At 42.1% G+C, this 20,176-nt stretch overlaps 1 protein-coding gene across 17 annotated transcripts in view; it reads left to right on the top strand.

Moving 5' to 3' along the window:
- MCPH1 (microcephalin 1) overlaps positions 1–20,176 on the top strand; it is a 251,965-nt gene that overhangs the window by 194,429 nt on the left and 37,360 nt on the right. For 13 of the 17 annotated variants that reach the window (XR_014829749.1, XR_014829751.1, XR_014829752.1 and 10 more), the window contains one exon: positions 2,685–2,922. The exons of the other annotated variants lie outside the window; for them this stretch is intronic. Coding sequence is in view for 7 of the 13 variants with exons in the window: in XM_021075809.2 (XP_020931468.2) it covers positions 2,685–2,922 (238 nt within the window). In the remaining 6 variants the exon portion in view is untranslated. The remainder of the gene's footprint in view (positions 1–2,684; positions 2,923–20,176) is intronic. 17 annotated transcript variants of the gene reach the window in all.

A 20,176-nucleotide genomic window follows, 5' to 3' on the forward strand; every position in this document is an offset into this window, starting at 1 on the left:
CAAGGAAGCCCACTCTCACCACTGTTATTCTACATAGTACTGAAAGTCCTAGCCATAGCAATCAGACAAAAGAAAAGGCATCCAAATAGGAAGAGAAAAGGTAAAACTGTCACTGTATGCAGATGACATGATACTATTTATAGAAAACCCTAAGGACTCAACCTAAAACCTACTTGAACTGATCAGTAAATTCAGCAAAGTAGCAGGATATAAGATTAACATTCAGAAATCAGTCTCATTTCTGTATACTAACAATGAAATATTTGAAAAAGAATACAAAAATACAATACCTTTTAAAATTGCATCCCAGATGGCCAACAAACACATGAAAAAATTCTCAACATCGCTGATTATAAGAGAAATGCAAATCAAAACTACCATGAGATATCACCTCACACCAGTCAGAATGGCCATCATTAATAAATCCACAAATAACAAGTGCTGGAGGGGCTGTGGAGAAAAGCGAACCCTCCTGCACTGTTGGTGGGAATGTAAACTGGTACAGCCACTATGGAGAACAGTTTGGAGATACCTTAGAAATCTATACATAGAACTTCCATATGACCCCACAATCCCACTCTTGGGCATATATCCGGACAAAACCCTACTTAAAAGAGACACGTGCACCCGCATGTTCATTGCAGCACTATTCACAATAGCCAGGACATGGAAACAACCCAAATGTCCATCGACAGATGATTGGATTAGGAAGAGGTGGTATATATACACAATGGAATACTACTCAACCATAAAAAAGAATGCCATAATGCCATTTGCAGCAACATGGATGGAACTAGAGAATCTCATACTGAGTGAAATGAGCCAGAAAGACAAAGACATATACCATATGATATCACTTATAACTGGAATCTAATATCCAGCACAAATGAACATCTCCTCAGAAAAGAAAATCACGGACTTGGAGAAGAGACTTGTGGCTGCCTGATGGGAGGGGGAGGGAGTGGGAGGGATCGGGAGCTTGGGCTTATCAGACACAACTTAGATTTACAAGGAGATCCTGCTGAATAGCATTGAGAACTTTGTCTAGATACTCATGTTGCAACAGAAGAAAGGGTGGGGGAAAAAATGTAATTGTAATGTATACATGTAAAGATAACCTGACCCCCTTGCTGTACAGTGGGAAAATTTTAAAAAAAAATTATAAAAAAAAGAAAAGAAAAAGGCATAAGATAATAAAGGGTAATGAATGAGAAAGAACAAAAAATTGCATCCCAAAAAATCGAATAACTTTAGCAAGATTCTTGATCCTGTTTCAGGGCAGCATGGCCCAGTGATTCACTGAGTTTGTGGCTCCTAAGTTCTCTCTTCCAGCTAGGCTCACATTTAACCAAAGCAGATCTCCTCTGCCTCATTGTCTGCATCTGCAAAATTAAAGGACTAGCCCTTTGCATTCTCTGCTTCTCAGGGATGCTGCAAGTAACTGACATATGAACAAAGGTAGCACACAGATAGAACTGTCATTTGTCCTGTTAGTACCCAAGTCAAAGGGAAGCTCTGAAATGTAATGATTTACATTAAAGCTTATGGCAAATTTCAAAGCTGGGGTGACAGCCTTGTCTAAGTTTATTGTGTCAGTTCCATTGAAGTTGGGGCTTTTTTCACAATAATATCCTCTGGGGATGGGTACCCTGCCTCCACCCGTCCCACCCATCTCCCTCCCATGAGAAGCACCCTTCCATCTCTTTTCCCACAGACCTCCCGTCAAAACACTTAATTTCCCTGAGCCGCTGACCTCAACTGTTCAGATCTGTCCTCAGGGAAATACTCAAAATGTGGACCACAGATAACCCGCAGCATCTCCCAGAGGGCATTTGCACTATCCAGTCTTCATTAGCTTGTAGTTGGTGAAATGTGTGTTTAGAATGGTCTCTCAGACCAGGCGGAGGGCCGTGCCTTTATCAGAGCAGAGAGGAAGGCAGTTGGAAGCCCGTTTCTGCACAGTCTCCAGGGTCTGCACTCTCAGCCGATTCCATCAGGACTCGCCCCTCCCCCACTCACCTTCTGCTTTGTGCTTCACCTGTATACCATGTACACCATGTACCCCAAGGGGCTGGGTTAGAGCATTTCAGCCTGCGACGTCACTTGCTGCCAGAAGCCCAGATCCCCAGGACCAAGACCATCGTCCCATCCCGGGCAGTGGGTGCATGTGTCTGGCAAGGCTTCTGCCTCCACGTCCACATTCACCTAGGATCACTCGGTCGGTCAGTTTTGCGGGATGCAGAGGCCCTTCTGCTCAGTTGAACGGTTGATTACTTTTCAATAATTCAAAGGCCTAAACTACTACTTCTTTTTTTTTTTTTTTTTTGGCCTATAAGTTTGTTTGCTTAGAGTTTTGCTTATAGATCACCTCAAAAAAAGTTGTCAGCTGGGAGTTTGCTGTGGTACAGCAGGTTAAAGATCTGGCATTGTCACTGCAGCGGTTTGGGTCTCCCTGTGGCACTAGTTCCATCCCTGGCCTGAGAACTTCCATATGCTATGGGCACAGCCAAAAAAAAAATGTTATCAGCTTGTTATCTGTCATCTCCCCTAACCCTCAGAGTTCATGAAGAACTGCAACCTTACCTTCAGTCCTTTTTCTGTAAAAGGACAGACCCTGCAGTCAGCCTGTTCTGAGCAAGGAGGTGGTTCGCTGCCTTGGTAACCCTCCTGTCTCTGCCCGACAGCTCTGCCGCCAGGAGCGCCTCTCGTCCACTGGGCAGTACCAGGGAACTCTGTTTGCCGAGCAGCCGACCATGTTCATCAGCCCAGCCAGCAACCCACCCAGAACCAAGCTGTGGGAGCTGGTCCTGCTATGTGGGGGCCAGGTCACGCGAGTCCCTCACCAGGCAAGCATCTTCATCGGACCCTCCTCAGGAAAGAAGAAGGCAACAGTCAAGTACCTGTCAGAAACCTGGATCTTAGGTGGGAATTCACACCCAGGATGACCCTGGGTCTGGGAGTGGGAGGCAGGGGGGATAGGGAGACACCTTGTGATTGCAGTAGCTGCTGTGCATCCCTTTCAGGGCCTCTGTGGTCCTGGTGACTGGAACAGGTGTCTTGGGGGCGGAGGGAATCATACCCACACCCCTTCCACCAGCCTGGGGGCTGTAGTGGACCTCTCAGCATCCATCCATCTGCCTTAACAGAGTCCTGGGATTATCATCTGGTGCAAACCCACCTAGACAGTCCTGCTTTTTACTGTCAGCCCAAGAGTAGTTCTCGGGGACAAAGGAAGTCCTAGTAGACTTTCGTCCCTTCATGTCCCAGCTTGTGTGAAAGACCCATTGGACCCCAGGCTACCTACCCAGCTACGAGGCTGCAGCACTGGTCTGTCCACCCTCAGGTCCCAGGGTCTACGCCCCACCCCACCCCCAGGGTCAGGGCCAGTGCCCAGCTGCCAGGACCCACCCTTGTCCCTCCCTCTGGGGGGCACCTCTCCTGTACGTGTCTGTCCACATGCTCAAAGTGGTACTCAGTGCAGAAGATGTGAAGGTGGTGTGTGTGTTCAGCATCAGTTCAGCTTACGTGGTGCCAAACGCCTCCCTTGGTTCTGGAGGGGAGGAGTGGTGCAAGATAAGTTTTATTACTGGGAGGCTAGAGGCTGACACTGGTGACAAGGGGGCTTTGTCTAGAGTTTCTTTTGTGGCCCAAAAAGATCAGCAGCATCTCTGGAGCCCTGGAATACAAGTTTGATCCCCAGCCAGCATAGTGGTTTAAGGATCTGGCATTTTGGCAGCTGTGGCTTAGGTGGCAGCTGCGGCTTAGGTGGCAACTGCAGTTCGGATCTGATCCCTAGCCTAGAAACTCTAATATGCCTGGGGGGCAGCCAAAAAAGAAAAACAGGGGGGTAAGGGGTTCATCTGTTTCCCCAGCTCTGGGGGCTCCGTGGGGGCGGATGCAGGGGAGGTGGAGAGGGGCGGCATTGGTGATACAGCCAAATGTGGTGGGATGCACTTGTTTAACCCAGGCTCCACTTTGGGTTAAACCTGCCTTCTTCCTCTGCTGAGTTTGGATAAATGTATGGGTTGTTTTAGGCTGCTGTAACAAAGTACCCCAGACCAGGGGTCTTGGACAGAGGGAATTTGCAGTCCTGAAGTCTGGACTTCTGAACTGAAAGTATGGGCGGGGCTGGTTTCTCAGAGGCCCCCCCTCCCCTGCCTGTGGAGTGTCCTCTTCTCCCCCTGTCCCCATCTCCTCTTCTAAGGATACCAGTCATTGGATTAGGACATACCCTCATGACCTCACTCTAATTAAATTACCTTTGTAAAGGCCCTGTTTCTACACACAGCCCCACTCGGAGGTCCTGGGAGTTGGGGCTTCAACCTGTGGACTTTGGGGGACACAGTTCAACCCACAACGATGAATGACCTGTTTCAGTACCTTTGGCCAAGATCCTTGTGTTTATTCTCAAGTATGTTCTCTTCGTCTGCCTCCCTACCTGGGTTTCTTTCTCTTACTTCCTCCCGTTTGTCTGCCCTTGTCTCTAAATCCCAAACATCTGTCTTTTCTCACCTCTTCCTAGACATTATCCTTTAACAGATATCAGCAGATACAGTGTTTGTCCAGGTTATGTTCATATGTAATAACCACAGACATTTTATGAATACCTTTTAAATGACTGATCGTCATCCTTTGATAGATTTTTTAAGTATGACAATCAAAAGTAATTTTTTACCCTGTCATTTAGAGTAATTTATCTTTGGCCTAAAAACAAATTTCGAAATTCCTATGGTGGAAGCTACCATCCAGAAGCCAAGAGAAGCTGTTTACTCTTTTCTAAATGCCAAGAATATCATCTTCAAAACATCCTATGTTCTCAAACAGAGGTTCTTGTTTTGTTTTTTAGAAAAGTACATGTATCAAAATGACACCAACTAGAGGCGAGAACTGTTCATTAAAAAGAGTCTCATTCCACTAACGGAACTGTGCACATGATTGATAGCAACAGTTCCCATCAACAGCCAACTTCTCCAAAGACTGCAGATCATGGACTGTGCAGAGGGCCCCAGCCTGGTTCTGCACTCCTGTTATTTCCAGGTTGGGGAACCCGGCCGGCCCTTTTGTGGCGCTCCTGTGCTTCTGTGCACAGACTATTCATAAGTCAGCTGCCTGCCTGCTTCCCCTGGGAGTGTTGTACTCAGCCCCCCTGTTGGTGGGTTTTTCAGGAGGTGAATGTCTATCTGCTTGAACCCCAGGGTTTAATTTTCACAGGACCCTTTGGAATTCTTTTGAGTTTCAGAGCTGGAACTGTGGACTCAGTTTTCTGTTTCTTTCCTCTCCCATAATTCATGTCCTGTTTCTGATTTGTCATTGATTACACCATCTGCGTGTGCCCTTGGCAACATCCGGGTATTGTGTGTTCTGGAATCCTTGGCTTTTGGCGTGGTGAAATCCTCACCCATAATATCAGACCCACGGCCCCGTCAGCACCGAGTCCTCCCCAGCCTGTCCTCCCCAGCCTCGGCCTGTGAGTGTTAAATACTTGGGCTATCAGTTTATGTGCATCCCCTTCTGAATTGAGTTACAATACAGGAGCTCCAGCCTTGTGCAGACAAAGGAGATTTCACTTTCATGGCCTTGCACTTGTGCACGGACCTACCAAACAGACCATCTCCTGAGTTGTGTTTCTGCCACGAGCTTATTCCCTGCCCACACAAATCACCTGGTTCTTTCTGGACCTGAGGTACTTACTTCATGTGCAGGACAGAGCAGTAGCCCCGCTTACCCTACAGGGTGATCAGAGGAGGCGGGAGCACAACTCTATCTCCTGCAGCGGGTGGCATCCAAGGTGCCTGGGCAGCAGGAAGGACCCCCAGCCCATACAAAAGCCATTCCTGACCCTTCAGCAAAGCAACATTTTCTCTTTTGAAGACTTTTCTCTTTCCCATCAACTTCCAACATAAACACTTTCAGAGAATATTCTCAAAATGTTGTGAAATTAAAATTAGCAACAAAACCACTTTTAAATTAAAACCACATTAAAACAGTTTAATAGAAGAAGTTATTTTGTGATCAACATGAAAAGCAGCACTCAATTTACCAACCTAACATGCCCCAGTTGGACTATCAGCTGCTAAGTGAGGCAGAATCCCCTAGACTTGACTGTTTTATACAAATGACTTTTAAAATCTTAAAAGTAGCTTGGTTGGCCTACTTTCAGATCTGTAAATTACCTTCCAAGATAAAAGTTCTGGGATTTTTTTAGTCCCTTCATATTTATTCCTGTATTTTATGGGGTCTCTGTTTCTGCAGACCTTATAGCATCCCAGGAGGATGTACAAGCAGGAGATTTTTTGGCCATTAGAAACTGCCCCTGGGGAACTCCCTGGTGGTCTAGTGGTTAGGACTCAGCACTTTCACTGTTGAATTATTTTCACCCAGGTTCAACCCCTGGTCCACAAACCAAGATCCCACATCAAGCCTCTGTGCACCATGGCAGAAAGAAAGAAAAAAAGGAAGGAAGGGGGGGGGTGGGGGGAAGGGAGGCAGGAAGGAAGGAAAGAAAAAAGGAAGGAAGAAAAGCCCCCTTGGCTGGGGAAAGGTAGACACTCTCCCCAGGACCTCTAACATCCTCGGACTGTAATTCGTCACATAAGCCCTTTATCCTGTCACTTTATCTTAAAAACAATGAACCAATGTTTCAGAATATTTTTTAAAAAACAGTGCAATGCTCACTCTAGTTGTAGGAATTTCCTCCAATCCCCAAGCCCTTTCTTGAGAGTGACTGTTGAGCATTCACCCATCTGGCCTCCTGGCTGCTGCCTGATATTGCTGATGTAGAACTGTGTGGACCTACAAAACCCCTACCCCAGGCTGCGCATGGGAAATTCAAGCCACAACTCACCCACGTGCTCTGAGGAGAGGCTCACACAGGCAGAGCTGCCTTACCCCGAGGCCACTGGGGCGGTCACGGCTGTTCCCAGTCCATTCCCCAGAGTCCATGTTCCCTGAAACAGCAGCAGAATAGGCCAAGATTCTTGATGAATCATTCAACCAGAAGGAGGAATGGGGATTTTTGAGAGAGAACACACTTCTGGGCACTTGACTAGGTATGAAAATAAACAGGAAAACAAACATCAAGTTCCCGGCACCAAGAAGCAAAATTCTACCTTTACTTGATATTGGTCCTTTACTTGATATTAATAATACATATTGTATTTTGAAGCATTTTCCAGTAGTTTTGTTCCCCGGCATGCTCTCAGACTACAATTCCCATTTTGCATATCAAGAAACTAAGATATGCAAAACGGGGTCTGAGTAACCTGCTGGCATTGGAGGTTGTGAGTGGGGTGGGAGCCCCAGGCCCATGGCGTGACTCACTCGGGTCCGCAACTGGAGCTGGAACCATTCTTCATTCTTTTTATCCCCTATTGGTGTTATCACTAAAGGTTGGTTTGGACTTTCTCATAAGACTTATTCCCAGTCTCAGGTGCCCCTTTATTGTCTGGGTTACATTCAAGTGATAAAACATATATTTTATGCTATTGTGGGAACATAATATAACAGTCTCAACAGCCTTGCCAAAAAAAAAAAAGTCTAGCCTCGGCATGATATCCTTATAACTTGTTCTAAAAAAAAGCTTTTGATTTGAATGCCTCCCCTGTCACTGTTTTCAGGAAAAAGATCACTGATAGCGTGTGGGCCGGGTACATGTTGGCTAGGGTCGCTGTTTCTGCTGAGGGCTGAAAAATGCATGCTCTGTACACAGCATTTTGTTATGGCGAGGTCACCTGGGGGCCTTGGACACTAGGGTTTCCTGACCACGCAGATAATGGCAGGGCTCCTGGGGTCATCTCTGGGGCCACATTTCCACCATGCAGGTAAGGGACCAGTCCCAGAGAGGAGGGGACAGAAAGAAAAGATGGGAAGAGTGGAGGCAGGTCTGCCTCCAGCCTACTCCTCTCCTCGGAGACCCAGAGCTTGGCAACTGCTCAGAAAGTGACTGCAGAATGCAATTTCAGACCACAAGATGAATTTTTTTTGTTTTGAGTTCTTGTCCAAATGATGAAATCTACCAGGGGAAAAAAGGTGCATACTGCTCTTAAAAGCTACAAGGTAGGCAACAAAAGTAAAAATAGATTAATTGGACTACAGCAGAATTTAAAACTTTCATTCATCAAAGGATATATAATCAACCAAGTGAAAAGGCAGCCTATGAAATGGAAAAAAAAATACTTGCAAATAATAGCAGTTAATATCCAAAAAATATAAAGAACTCATACAACTCAACAATTTTTTAAAAAATAATTAAAAAATAGGCAAAGGGGAATGCCCATTGTGGTGCAGCAGAAATGAATCCAACTAGTATCCATGAGGATGTAGGTTCAATCCATGGCCTCAGTCATTGGGTTGGGGATCCTGTCTGTGTTGCTGTGGCATAGGCCGGCAGCTGCAGCTCCAATTTGACCCCTAGGCCTGGAACTTCCATATGCTGTGGGTGTGGCCCCCCAAAAAGAAAGCAAAAAAAAAAAAAAATAGGCAAAAGATCTTAGACATTTCTCCAGTGACAACATATAAGCATATGGAAAGATGTTCATCATCACTAATCATTAGAGAAATGCATATCAAAAACACAATGATACCAACTTAAACCCATTGTAATGGCTATTATCAAAACAAACAGCAGGTGTTGGAAAGGACATGGAGAGGCTGGAACCCTGTACACAGCTGGTGGAATGTAAAATGGTACGACCACTGTGCAAAACAGTATGGCAGTTCCTCAAAAAATAAGAAAGTACAACTACCATGTGATCTAGCAATTCCAAGTCTGGTACATATCCAAAATATTTGAAAGCAGGGACTCAAATATCTGTACACCCACGTTCACCGCAGCATTTCTCACAACAGGCACTAGAAGCAACCAAGTATCATCGTCAAATGAATGGATAACAAAATGTGATCTCTACATACAGTAAAATATCATTCATCCCTGAAAAGGAAGGCTATTCTGAAACCTGCCACAATAAGAATGCACCTTGAAAACATCACATTAGGTGAAATAAGCCAGTTGCAAAAGGACAGATACTGTAGACCAACCTCACAGAGACAGGAATTCTAAGTAAACAGCATCTGGGAAGAAGGGGAATGGGAGTGGAGAATTAATGTTCAATGGGTACAGAGATTGTGCTTGGGAACATGAGAAAGGTCAGGAAATGTGTAGTGGTAACAGTTTACAGCATTGTAATCATACTTAATGCCATTGAATCGTGTACTTCAAATGGTTTAAATGGTCAACTGTAGCTTATTTGTCATACCACAAAAAAATTGTTTTTAAGACACCCCTCCAGGGAGTTCCCATTGTGGCTCAGCAGTTAGTGAACCCGACTAGCATCTATGATTACACAGGTTTGATCCCTGGCATCGCTCAGTGGGTTAAGGACCCGGCTTTGCCATGAGCTGTGGTGTAGGTCACAGACACGGCTTGGATTCCATGTGGCTGTGGCATAGCTCCAATTTGACCCCTAGGCTGGAAACCTCCATATGCCACGGGTGTGGCCCTAAAAAAAAAAAAAAAAAAAAAAGACACCCCCCACCTCCCCCAGATAGTCTCAGCAATAAGTTTTACCAAATATTACACATTACTGCAGAGAAAAGCAAAGACATTTTTCTCTGTTTAATTTTTTCTTTTTAAACAGGGAAGAGTGTGACAAAGGCAGATGATTTTATTTATTTTTTTTTTGGCCTCACCCACAGCATATGGAAGTCAAGGATCTCATTTGTGAATATGGATATAGAAATCCAAAAATGAAATATTTGCAATTTAAATTTAACAGTGTGTTAAGAAACATAATGAGGTAGGGTTTAACTGAAGAATGTAGAAATAAGTATTATTAAATCTTTTTTCTTTTTTTTTTTACGGTCACACCCACACGGCATATGGAAGTTCCCATGCTGGCGGTCGAATCAGAGCTTTAGCTGCTAACCTACACCACAGCCACAGCAACACCAGATCCGAGCCGCATCTGTGACCTACACCACAGCTCACGGCAACACCGAATCCTTAACCCACTGAGTGAGGTCAGGGCTCAAACCCGAGTCCTCATGGTTACTAGTCGGGTTTGTTACCACTGAGCCACGATGGGAACTCCCTTAAATCTTTTTTTCTAATCCACTGATTTTTCTCAGAGGATGTTTAGAAATTATAAACTGGGAATAAGGCAACTTTCTTAATAACATGATAAAAGCTATCTGTAAAACACCTACAGCACCAGAATAAAGGAAACACTCCTATACTGTTGGTGGGAATGTGAATTGGTGCAGCCACTATAGAAAACAGTATGGAGATTCCTTAAAAAAACTAAAAATAGAACTACCATATGATCCAGCAATCCTACTCCTGGGCATCTCTCCAGATGAAACTATAATTTGAAAAGGTATATACACCCCAGTGTTCACGACAGCAATGTGTACAGAAGCCAAGACAGGGAAACAACCTCACTGTTCACGAACAGAGGAGTGAATACAGAAGATGTGGTAGATGTATACAATGGAATACTACACAGCCACAACAAGAATGAAATAATGCCATTTGTAGCAACATGGATGGACTTAGAGATTCTCATACTAAGTGAAGTAAGTCAGGAAGAGAAGAACAAATATCATGTGATATCACTTATATGTGGAATCTAAAATATGATGAATGAGCTTATTTACAAAACAGAAACTGACCACAGACATGGACAACAAATCTGTGGGAACCAAAGGGACAAGGGGGTAGGGGAGGGATAAATTAGGAGTTTGGAGTTAGCAGATACAAACTACTGTATATAAAATAGATAAGCAACAAGGTTGTACTGTATAGTACAGGAAACTATTCAATATCCTGTAATAAACCATAATGGGAAATGATATGAAAGAATATATATATATCTGAATCATTTTGCTGTACACCAGAAACTACCAATATTGTAAATCAACTATACTTCAGTTTTTTGAAAACCTACAGGGAACTCCACATAATATTCTGTGATAATTTATGTGGGAAAAGATACTGAGAGAAAATAGATATGTGTTCATGTATAACAGAATCACTTTGCTGTACAGCAGAAATTATCGCAACACTGTAAATCAACTATACTTTGATAAAACTTTTTAAAATGTTTTTAATTTAAAAATTAAAACCTACGGCATGTATTCAACAGTGAAAATCTTAGTTTAAGGTTTAACTCAGGAACAAAATACATGGCAGCTATTACTCTTCTATTTCAACAGTGTTCTAGAGTTCCTAGTTGGGAGCCGGGGTGAAATGAGAAACACAAACTGGCAGTTCCCACTGTGGCTCAGTGGAAGCTAATCCGACTAGTATTCATTAGGATGTAGGTTCGATCCCTGGCCTCCCTCAGTGGGTTAAGGATCCAGCATTGCTGAACGCACTTTGGATCTGGTATTGCAGTTGCTGTGGTGTAGGCCAGCAGCTGCAGCTCCAATTCGACCCCTAGCCTGGGAACTTCCATATGCTTCAGATGCAACCCTAAAAAGCAAAAAAAAAGAAGAAGAAGAAGAAGAAGAAAGCCAAAAAGAAAAAAAAAAAATACAAACCGAGGATCAGAATTATAACGGAAGGGACAAATCATTTTATTTGCATATAGTTGTGCACATAGAAAAATCTAAGCAAATCAAGAAATGGCTATAACCAATTCAGCAAGATTGGTCTCTATAAGATCCCTTTACCTAAAAGCTGAGCTCCAAACAGTGACCAGAAGGGTGAGCCTGAATGGAGCTAAGGAAACCATCAGAGTCAAGGGGGAAAGGCAGCAGGTCATGAGTGGCTGAAACCCAGGGAGTGAGGACAGAGTGATGGGAGGAAGCAGTGGAGCCTGGACACAAGGCCTCAGGGACAGTGGTCAGAGGTGTGGGTTCTGCTCTTGGAATATGTGGAAGTCACAAGAATGAGCTGAGACATGTTTTTAAATGGAAGCAGAGAGAAATTTCTGGCTCTTTTGCCGGTTCAGGTGATAAACAATGATGGTAGGGACCAGGGTGGTATGGATGGAGGTGGTGTGACAGTGTCAGACTTTAAATGAAAATTCTGGAGCTGATGGCACTTGCTGACAGATTGGAGTTGTGCGGTGTTAGGAAAGAGAAGGGTCAAGGACAAGCACCTAGACTTGTGTTCCTTCCAAGTACCCGGGAGGAAAGGAAAATGCTGGAAATCAGGTCTGTGCAGAAGCTGTGAACGGACTGGTTGATTCAGAAGAGGAATAAACCTGCAAAAGAGAAAGAAAGACTTGCTCCTTGTGGTTCCAAAGAAGTACGGGCCCTGCATCAGAAAGGACTTGGCTACCACGTGAAGCCACCTGGGGGCCCGGCTCTCTGCAGGACTGTAGAGACCACCCCATCGTTGAATGGGTATTTGGCTACATGGCCACCGAGGTTTCCCAGCCCTCAAATTCTTAGCTCGTTTTGATAAGCCAAGATAAAACTCCCAGGAGGGCCTGTGGTCCCTGAACTCTGCACGAGGGACTGGGACCATTAGCCACATCTGGATGTTGGCAGTTAGAGCCTTAGTTCAATAAAGTGACTTGCCCATCCCACTACTTAAAAAAAAAAAGCCTTGGCAGCATGTTGATAACACATCCCAACCATCCGACCACACAGAAGCAGGGCCAGTGAACATTAACGTGTGCAGGTAGCACATGCAGATAACAATGTATGCCAAGATCTACTGAATAACTTTAGAAAAAAAAAAAAAACAAAAAACCCTGGGTTTGTTGTTCTTTTTCTTTTCAATTTAAATTTCATGGGAGCTGCTCGTGCACTGTTTTTCCCTTTTCCCCTGTCTGGGACTGGCATTGCTCTAACATCTGTCTTGTGGTCACGTTTTATGGGGTGTCTGAGAATCGCTCATCTGACGTGACATTGGAATTTGGGGCTGTGGCTATCTTCAGATGCCAAATGAACTTGGACAAAAATCCTTCTCCATGTGTGTGTTTACATTTGGGAACTTGAAGCTGTGAGGGGCTCCCAGGACACTGCCTTCCTGGCTCTGAGCCAGTACTCATCATTCAGGGGCTCTCCTGCTAACTCCACGCAGGGTCACAACCTACTATGCACCTTGGTCCATTTCTCGGAGGCCCAGTACTTGAGTCCTCAGACAGCAACATCATAGAAGGTGAAAGACCAGCCACACACAGGCTTTGTTGTGGCTTCTGTTTTATCTGAAATGAAGACTGGATCCTTCTCCAGTCAACATTTTTCCCATCTCGAGGGATGGATGGACAGACAGATGGATATGTAGAGTGATGCTTGATGTCATGGTCAAAGATTTCAAACAATACACACATACATAGTCCCAAAATCTTACTACTCTTCCTTAAAGTAACCACAGTAAAGATAGAACTGTGTTTCAGACTTTTTAACACATTTATATAGAAATAAATGTATATAAACATATACCTTGAAGATATTTTTTCTATAATTGGAGGATCATATATTGTTCATGAGTTTTTAATCCAACTCTGTCTCTAGAAAGTCCTTCCATTTTGACGCTTAAATAGCTATTTCATTCTTTTTAACCATTGGAGTTGCTGTGATTAATTTATATACTTCTTATGATTAGACATTTGAAGTTATCTCCACCATTTCTGCTGTTAGAATGGGTGTGTGTTCTAATTGGAATGATTTTAATTCAAATTTTAAGAGACTGTCTTGAGCCCCATTGCAGGGAGGTGTATCTCTGTAAAATAGAGTGGCAGAAGGGGAATAACAGAACCCTAGGGCATGTGGACTTTAAACCTTGATCCTCACGTCTGCACCAGCTTACACTCACTAACAGTACCTGGATATTCCCATTTCTCTGCACCCTCACCACTGCTAGCTGTTACCCATATTTTCAGTATTTGGTTATTTGATGAATTAAAACAAGTAGATCTCCAATTACTGAGCTGCTCATATGCAAGAGGGGATCTATATTATAGTTCATCAACTGTGCATTCTTATCCCTCACCTGTTTTTACATTGGGCTTTTCCTCTTTTCCACATTGTTTTACAGAAATACTTGTATAATATGGAGTCTAATATTTTGTGATAAATATAAAATCCTATTGTGTTTTTTTGTGGGTATTAATTTTTAATTATTACACCTGGTGGAAATAAATACCTCTGTTCCTCCATAGCACTAAAATGAAGTTTCACTTACAAAGGTTTCCCTACCCCCTGAGCTTTAAAACTACTCTCCTATCTCTCAGTATTTTCAGTTTTTTGATGTTAAGAGCATTAATCCATCTGTAATATATTATTGTGGATTATGAGGGATCATGCCATCTCTTTAACAGCTTATCTATGTTCCACTTATTTTAAATGCCCCCCTGGAATCATCTCTTATCTGCCCACATGTGCATGGGTGGGTTTCTGAAGTTTATTCTCTTCCATGGATCTTTTTATTGATTCTGTGCTAATTATATACTGTGTTACCCATAAATTTATAGTGCATTTTGGTATCTAGTATGTTCAATTCTCTCTCATTGTTCCTTTTTTCAAGTGTCTTCCCATGTGTTTTCCCCCTTCATACTAACTTCAGAATAAGCATGTCAGTTTTTTGTGTGTTTTATGTTTATGTTATAGTTGATTTACAATATTGTGTTAGTTTGGGGTATACAGCAAAATGATTCAGTTATACGTGTATGCATTTTCTTTCATATTATTTTCCCATATAGGTTATTCAGCATACTAAGTAGTTTCCTGAGCTATACAGTAGGTCCCTGTTGGTTATCCTATATACAGTGTATATATCAATCCCCCAATCCCAGTTTATCCCCCCACCCCACCATTTCCCCTTTGAACAGTAAGTTTGTCTTCAAAGTCTGTGAGTCTGTTGCTATTTTGTAAATTAGTTCATTTGTGTCTTTTTTCAGATTCCACATATAAGTGATATTATACAGTATTTGTCTTTCTCTGACTTACTTCACTTAGTATGAGAATCTCCAGGTCCATCCATATTGCTGCAAAGACCCCAAAAAGCCAAAAGAGCTGGAGGAATCAGGGTTCCTGATTTCCGACTATACTACAAAGCAGTCATCAAAATATTATGATGGAGTTCCCATCAGGGGGTAGCTGAAACGAATCTGATTAGGAACCATGAGGTTGCGGGTTTGATCCCTGGACTCACTCAGTGGGTTAAGATCTGGTGGTTCCGTGAGCTGTGGTGTAGGTCACAGATGTGGCTCAGATCTGGCTTTGCTGTGGCATAGGCCAGGAGCTGTAGCTCTGATTTGACCCCTAGCTTAGAAACCTCCATATGCTGTGGGTATGGCCCTAAAAAGCAAAAAAAAACAAAAAAACAAAAAAAGCAGTATGGTATTGTCACAAAAAACAAACATAGATCAGTAGAACAGGATAGAGAGCCCAGAGATAAACCCACATACTTATAGTCAATTAATCTATGACAAAGGAGGTAAGAATATACAATAGAGAAAAAGCAGACTCTTCATAAGCAATGCTGGGAAAACTGGACAGCTTCATGTAAAAGAATGAAATTAGAACATTCTAACACCATACACAAAAATAAACTCAAAATGGATTAAAGACATAAATGTAAGGTCGGATACTATAAAACTCTTGAAGAAAACATGGGCAGCACATTCTTTGACATAAATCAATTGCAGCACTATCTTTATTGATCCACCTCCTAGAGTAATGAAAATGTGAACAAAAATAAACAAATGGGACCTTAATAAACCTAAAGGCTTTTGCACAGCAAAGGAAACCATAAACAAAAGAAAAGACAAACCACAGAATGGGAGAAAATCTTTGCAAACGAAGTGACCAACAAGGGATTAATCTCCAAAATACACAAACATCTCATGGAGCTTTATATCAAAAAAACAAACATCCCAATCAAAAAATGGTCAGAAGATCTAAACAGACATTTCTCCAAAGACAGGCAGATGGTCAAAAAGCTCATGAAAAGATGTTCAGTATCATTAATTATTAGAGAAATGCAAATCAAAACTACAAGTTACCACCTCATGCCAGTCAGAATGGCCATTCCTGATCTCTGATATTTTTCTCAACCAGACTATAAGTCTTCTGAGGATAACAAGTATACTATATCTTCTCTTAAAAAAATTAATAAGTAGTCCCCATTGTGGCACAGTGGAAATGAATCCAACTAGTATCCATGAGGATACAGGTTTGATCCCTGGCCTCGCTCAGTGGGTTAAGATCTGACGTTGCCATGAGCTGTGGTGTAGGTCGCAGACTCAGCTCAGATTCTGCATTGCCATGGCTGTGGTGTGAACTTCTATATGCTGAGGGTGTGGCCCTAAAAAGCAAAAAACAAAAACAAAAACCAGATGGTTTTTCAGAGGAGTTTTTAAGTTTACAGAAAAGTTGAGCAGATAGTACAGTGAGTTCCCACATATCCCTACTCCCTGTTCAGTTTCCCCTTCACTAACATCTTTGAACTTGTGAACTAACATTGATACTTTTTTTTTTTTTTAGGGCCACACCCTCAGCATATAGAAGTTCCCAGGCTAGGGGGTCAGATCAGAGCTGCAGCTGCTGGCCTAAGGCATAGCCACAGCAACACAGGATCTGAGCCCTGTCTGCAATTTATACCACAGCTCATGGCACTGCCAGATCCCCAACCCTGAGCGAGGCCAGGGATTGAACCCACATCCTCATGAATACTAGTCAGATTCGTTTCGCTTCGCCACAACTTCCAACGCACAACATTGATACACTACTAGCAACTGAAGTCCACTGTTTACATTAGAGCTCACTCTTAGTGTTAGATTATTCTTTGGATTCTGGCAAATGCATCACGTTATATATCCACCATCACAGGATTATACAAAATAATTTCAGCATTATAAACAGCATGTAGGCATTCCTGTTGTGGCCTAGTTGGTTAAGAACCCAACTAGTGTCCATGAGGATGCGGGTTTGATCCCTGGCCTCAATCAGTGGGTTAAGTATCCAGTGTTGCCATGAGCTGCAACATAGGTCACGATGCAGCTTGGATCTTGTGTTGCTGAGGCTGTGGCGTAGGCCAGTGACTGCAGCTCAAATTTGACCCCTAGCCTGGGAACCTCCATGGGTGCAGCACTAAAAAAACCAAAACAATAAATAAAAATAAACAGCATGTAAAGGTTTCCTGTGCTTTACTTATTCACCCTTTCCTCCACCCTCCATTTTCTTGAACCCCTAGCAACCACTGATCATTTTCATATTTGTATAGTTTTTACATTTCAGATTGACTTATTTCACTTAGCAATATGTATTTGAAGTTCTTCTGTATCTTTTTGTATATTGGGAGATTTTCTGATTGTTCCTGGAATAATATTCCATTGTATAGTTTACCACTGTTTGTTTATTCACTTACCTATTAAGAGACATCTTGGTTGCTTCTAGTTTTGGCATTATAAATAAAGCTCTTCTAAACATTAAAAAAAAAAAAAGGACCATCATCAAAAAGTCTAGAAACAATAAATGCTAGAGAGGGTTTGGAGAAAAGGGAACACTCCTACACTGTTTAGGAATGTAAATTGGTGCAGCCACCAATTATGGAAAACATTATGAAGGTTCCTTAAAAAACTAAATATAGAACTACCATATGATCCAGCATTCCCACTCCTGGGCATAAGTCCAGAGAAAACTGTAATTCAAAAAGGTACATGCACCCCAGTATTCATTGCAGCACCATTTACAATTTACCAAGGCATGGAAGCAACCTAAATGTCCATCAACAGAGGAATGAATAAAGATGTGGTATGTATATACAATGGAATATTACTCAGCCATAAAAAAGGATAATGCCATTTGCAGCAATGCGGATGGACCTAAAAATTATCATACTAAGTGAAGTAGGTCAGACACAGAAACACAAATATGTGCAGTCTAATTTAAAAAGTGATACAAAAGAACTTGTTTATAAAACAAACAGATTTCAAAACCAAACTTATGATTACCTGAGGGGAAACTGTGGGGGGAGGGTAAATAAGGAGGATGTGTTTAACATATACACACAACTGTATATAAAATAGATAACCAACAAGGACCTACTGATAGCACAGGGAAATCCACTCAGATAACCTCTCTGGGGGAAAAAAAAATGAATATAACTGATTCACTTTGGTGAAACTAATAGACACTGTAAGTCAACTGTAGTCCAATGAAACTTAAAAATATAACAAAATCCAAGGAGGAAAGAGTAATGATTAGAGAAGAAATAAATGAAAGGGGAGTTCCTGTCGTGGCTCAGCAGTTAATGAACACGACTAGCATCCATGAGGCTGCGGGTTTGATCCCCAGCCTTGCTCAGTGGGTTAAGGATCTAGTGTTGCCATGAGCTGTGGTGTAGGTCATATTAATCATCTAACAAAAAAAGAAGCCACAAATACCAAATTAAAGATGAAAGAAGGAACATTACTACCACCCTCTGCTGAAATTAAAAGGATCACAAGGGAACATTATGAACAATTTTAAGCCAACAAATTAGACATCTCAGATAAAATGGAAAAATTCCTAGAAAGAAGCAAATTGTTGAAACTGACTCAAGAAAAATGGAAAATATGAATGGACTTAAAAAATTGAAATTTCAGTTTTTCCCACAAAGAAAGCCTAGTCCCACTTGACATCGGTGGTGAATTCTAGGAAATACCTGAAGAAATAACACCATTCCTTTACAGACTCGCTCCCAAAGTAGAGGAGGAGAACATTTCTCACCTCATTCTATGAGGCTAGTCATGCACTAGTAACAAAACAGAAGACAATACAGGAAAAAACAGAATAAAAACTCTAAACCAATGCCAATATGCTTTATGAACATAGATGTAATTACCCTTAACAAAATGTTAGCAAGTCAAACCTACTAACAAATAAAACGAATTAAACACTGGGATTAATCCCAGGAATGCAAGATTGTTTTAATATGTAAAAATTAACAGAACAGACTGTGTTAATACATTAAAGGACAAAAATCACATGATTCTTTCAAAAAATACAAAGCAAGAATTTGACAAATTCTGACACTCATTCATAATAAAAAATTCAGCTCAATTTAGGAATACTAGGAAACCACTGCAAGCTGATAAAGGCATCTAAGAAAAACCAAGTCAAACCAACCAAACAAAAAAGCCACAGCTGCATCACACCAAAGCAAGAATGTCTAACCTAGCCATTTGTGTAACTTACTATACAATGCAATAGGCAAAAAAGATATCTCAGTGTGGGGTTTTCACTCAGGGGAGAAATCCTCCCATTAGATTTCATATCTTATGAGGGCCTTGGGTTTGTGTAAATTAAAAACACAATGAGAGGAGTTCCCGTCGTGGCGCAGTGGTTAGCGAATCTGACTAGGAACCATGAGGTTGCGGGTTCGGTCCCTGCCCTTGCTCAGTGGGTTAATGATCCGGCGTGAGCTGTGGTGTAGGTCGAAGACGCGGCTCAGATCCCGCGTTGCTGTGGCTCTGGTGTAGGCTGGCGGCTACAGCTCCGATTGGACCCCTAGCCTGGGAACCTCCATATGCCGTGGGAGCGGCCCAAAGAAATAGCAAAAAAAAAAAAAAAAAAAGACAAAAACAAAAACACAATGAGAGATGATATTTCACATACAACTGATTTGGCAGCAATGAAAGTGTTGCAATGGCAAGTGCTGATGTGAAGCCATGTGCTAATGGTATTGTACATCAAGACAACCAATTTATGAACTAGGTTTTCATTGTCTGGTAAAATTGAAGAAATTTTGTGTGTTACCAGCAATTATAACTCCTACATATATACCCTAAATAAACTCTTGCATGTGTATACCAACATATATAAACAATGTTTTTTTTTTGAAAAGGCAAGCAACAGAGAGAAAATATATTCAATTCATATTGTGAATAAAGGAGTAATTTTTTTTTTCTTTTTAGGATCCCACTTGCAGCATATGGAGGTTCCCAGGCTAGGGGTTGAATCAGAGCTTCAGCTGCAGGCCTACACTACAGCCATAGCAACACAGGATCTGAGCTGCATCTGTAACATACACTGCAACTTGCAGCAGCACAGGATCCTTAACCCACTGAATGAGGCCAGATATCAAACCTGAATCCTCATGGGTACAGTTGGGTTCTTAATCAGCTGAGCCACAATGGGAACTCCCAATAAAGGACTAATCTTAAAATATGAATCAAAACAACACTGTGTTGTAGAATTGGTATCAATAATAACTATTATATATATATTAATTATAATT

Source organism: Sus scrofa, chromosome 15 (assembly GCF_054392235.1).
Source record: "Sus scrofa isolate SSC_HxYL_T2T_F1_AM1 chromosome 15, Sscrofa_HxYL_maternal_Yorkshire_Landrace_v2.0, whole genome shotgun sequence".
Classification (NCBI taxonomy): Eukaryota; Metazoa; Chordata; class Mammalia; order Artiodactyla; family Suidae; genus Sus; species Sus scrofa.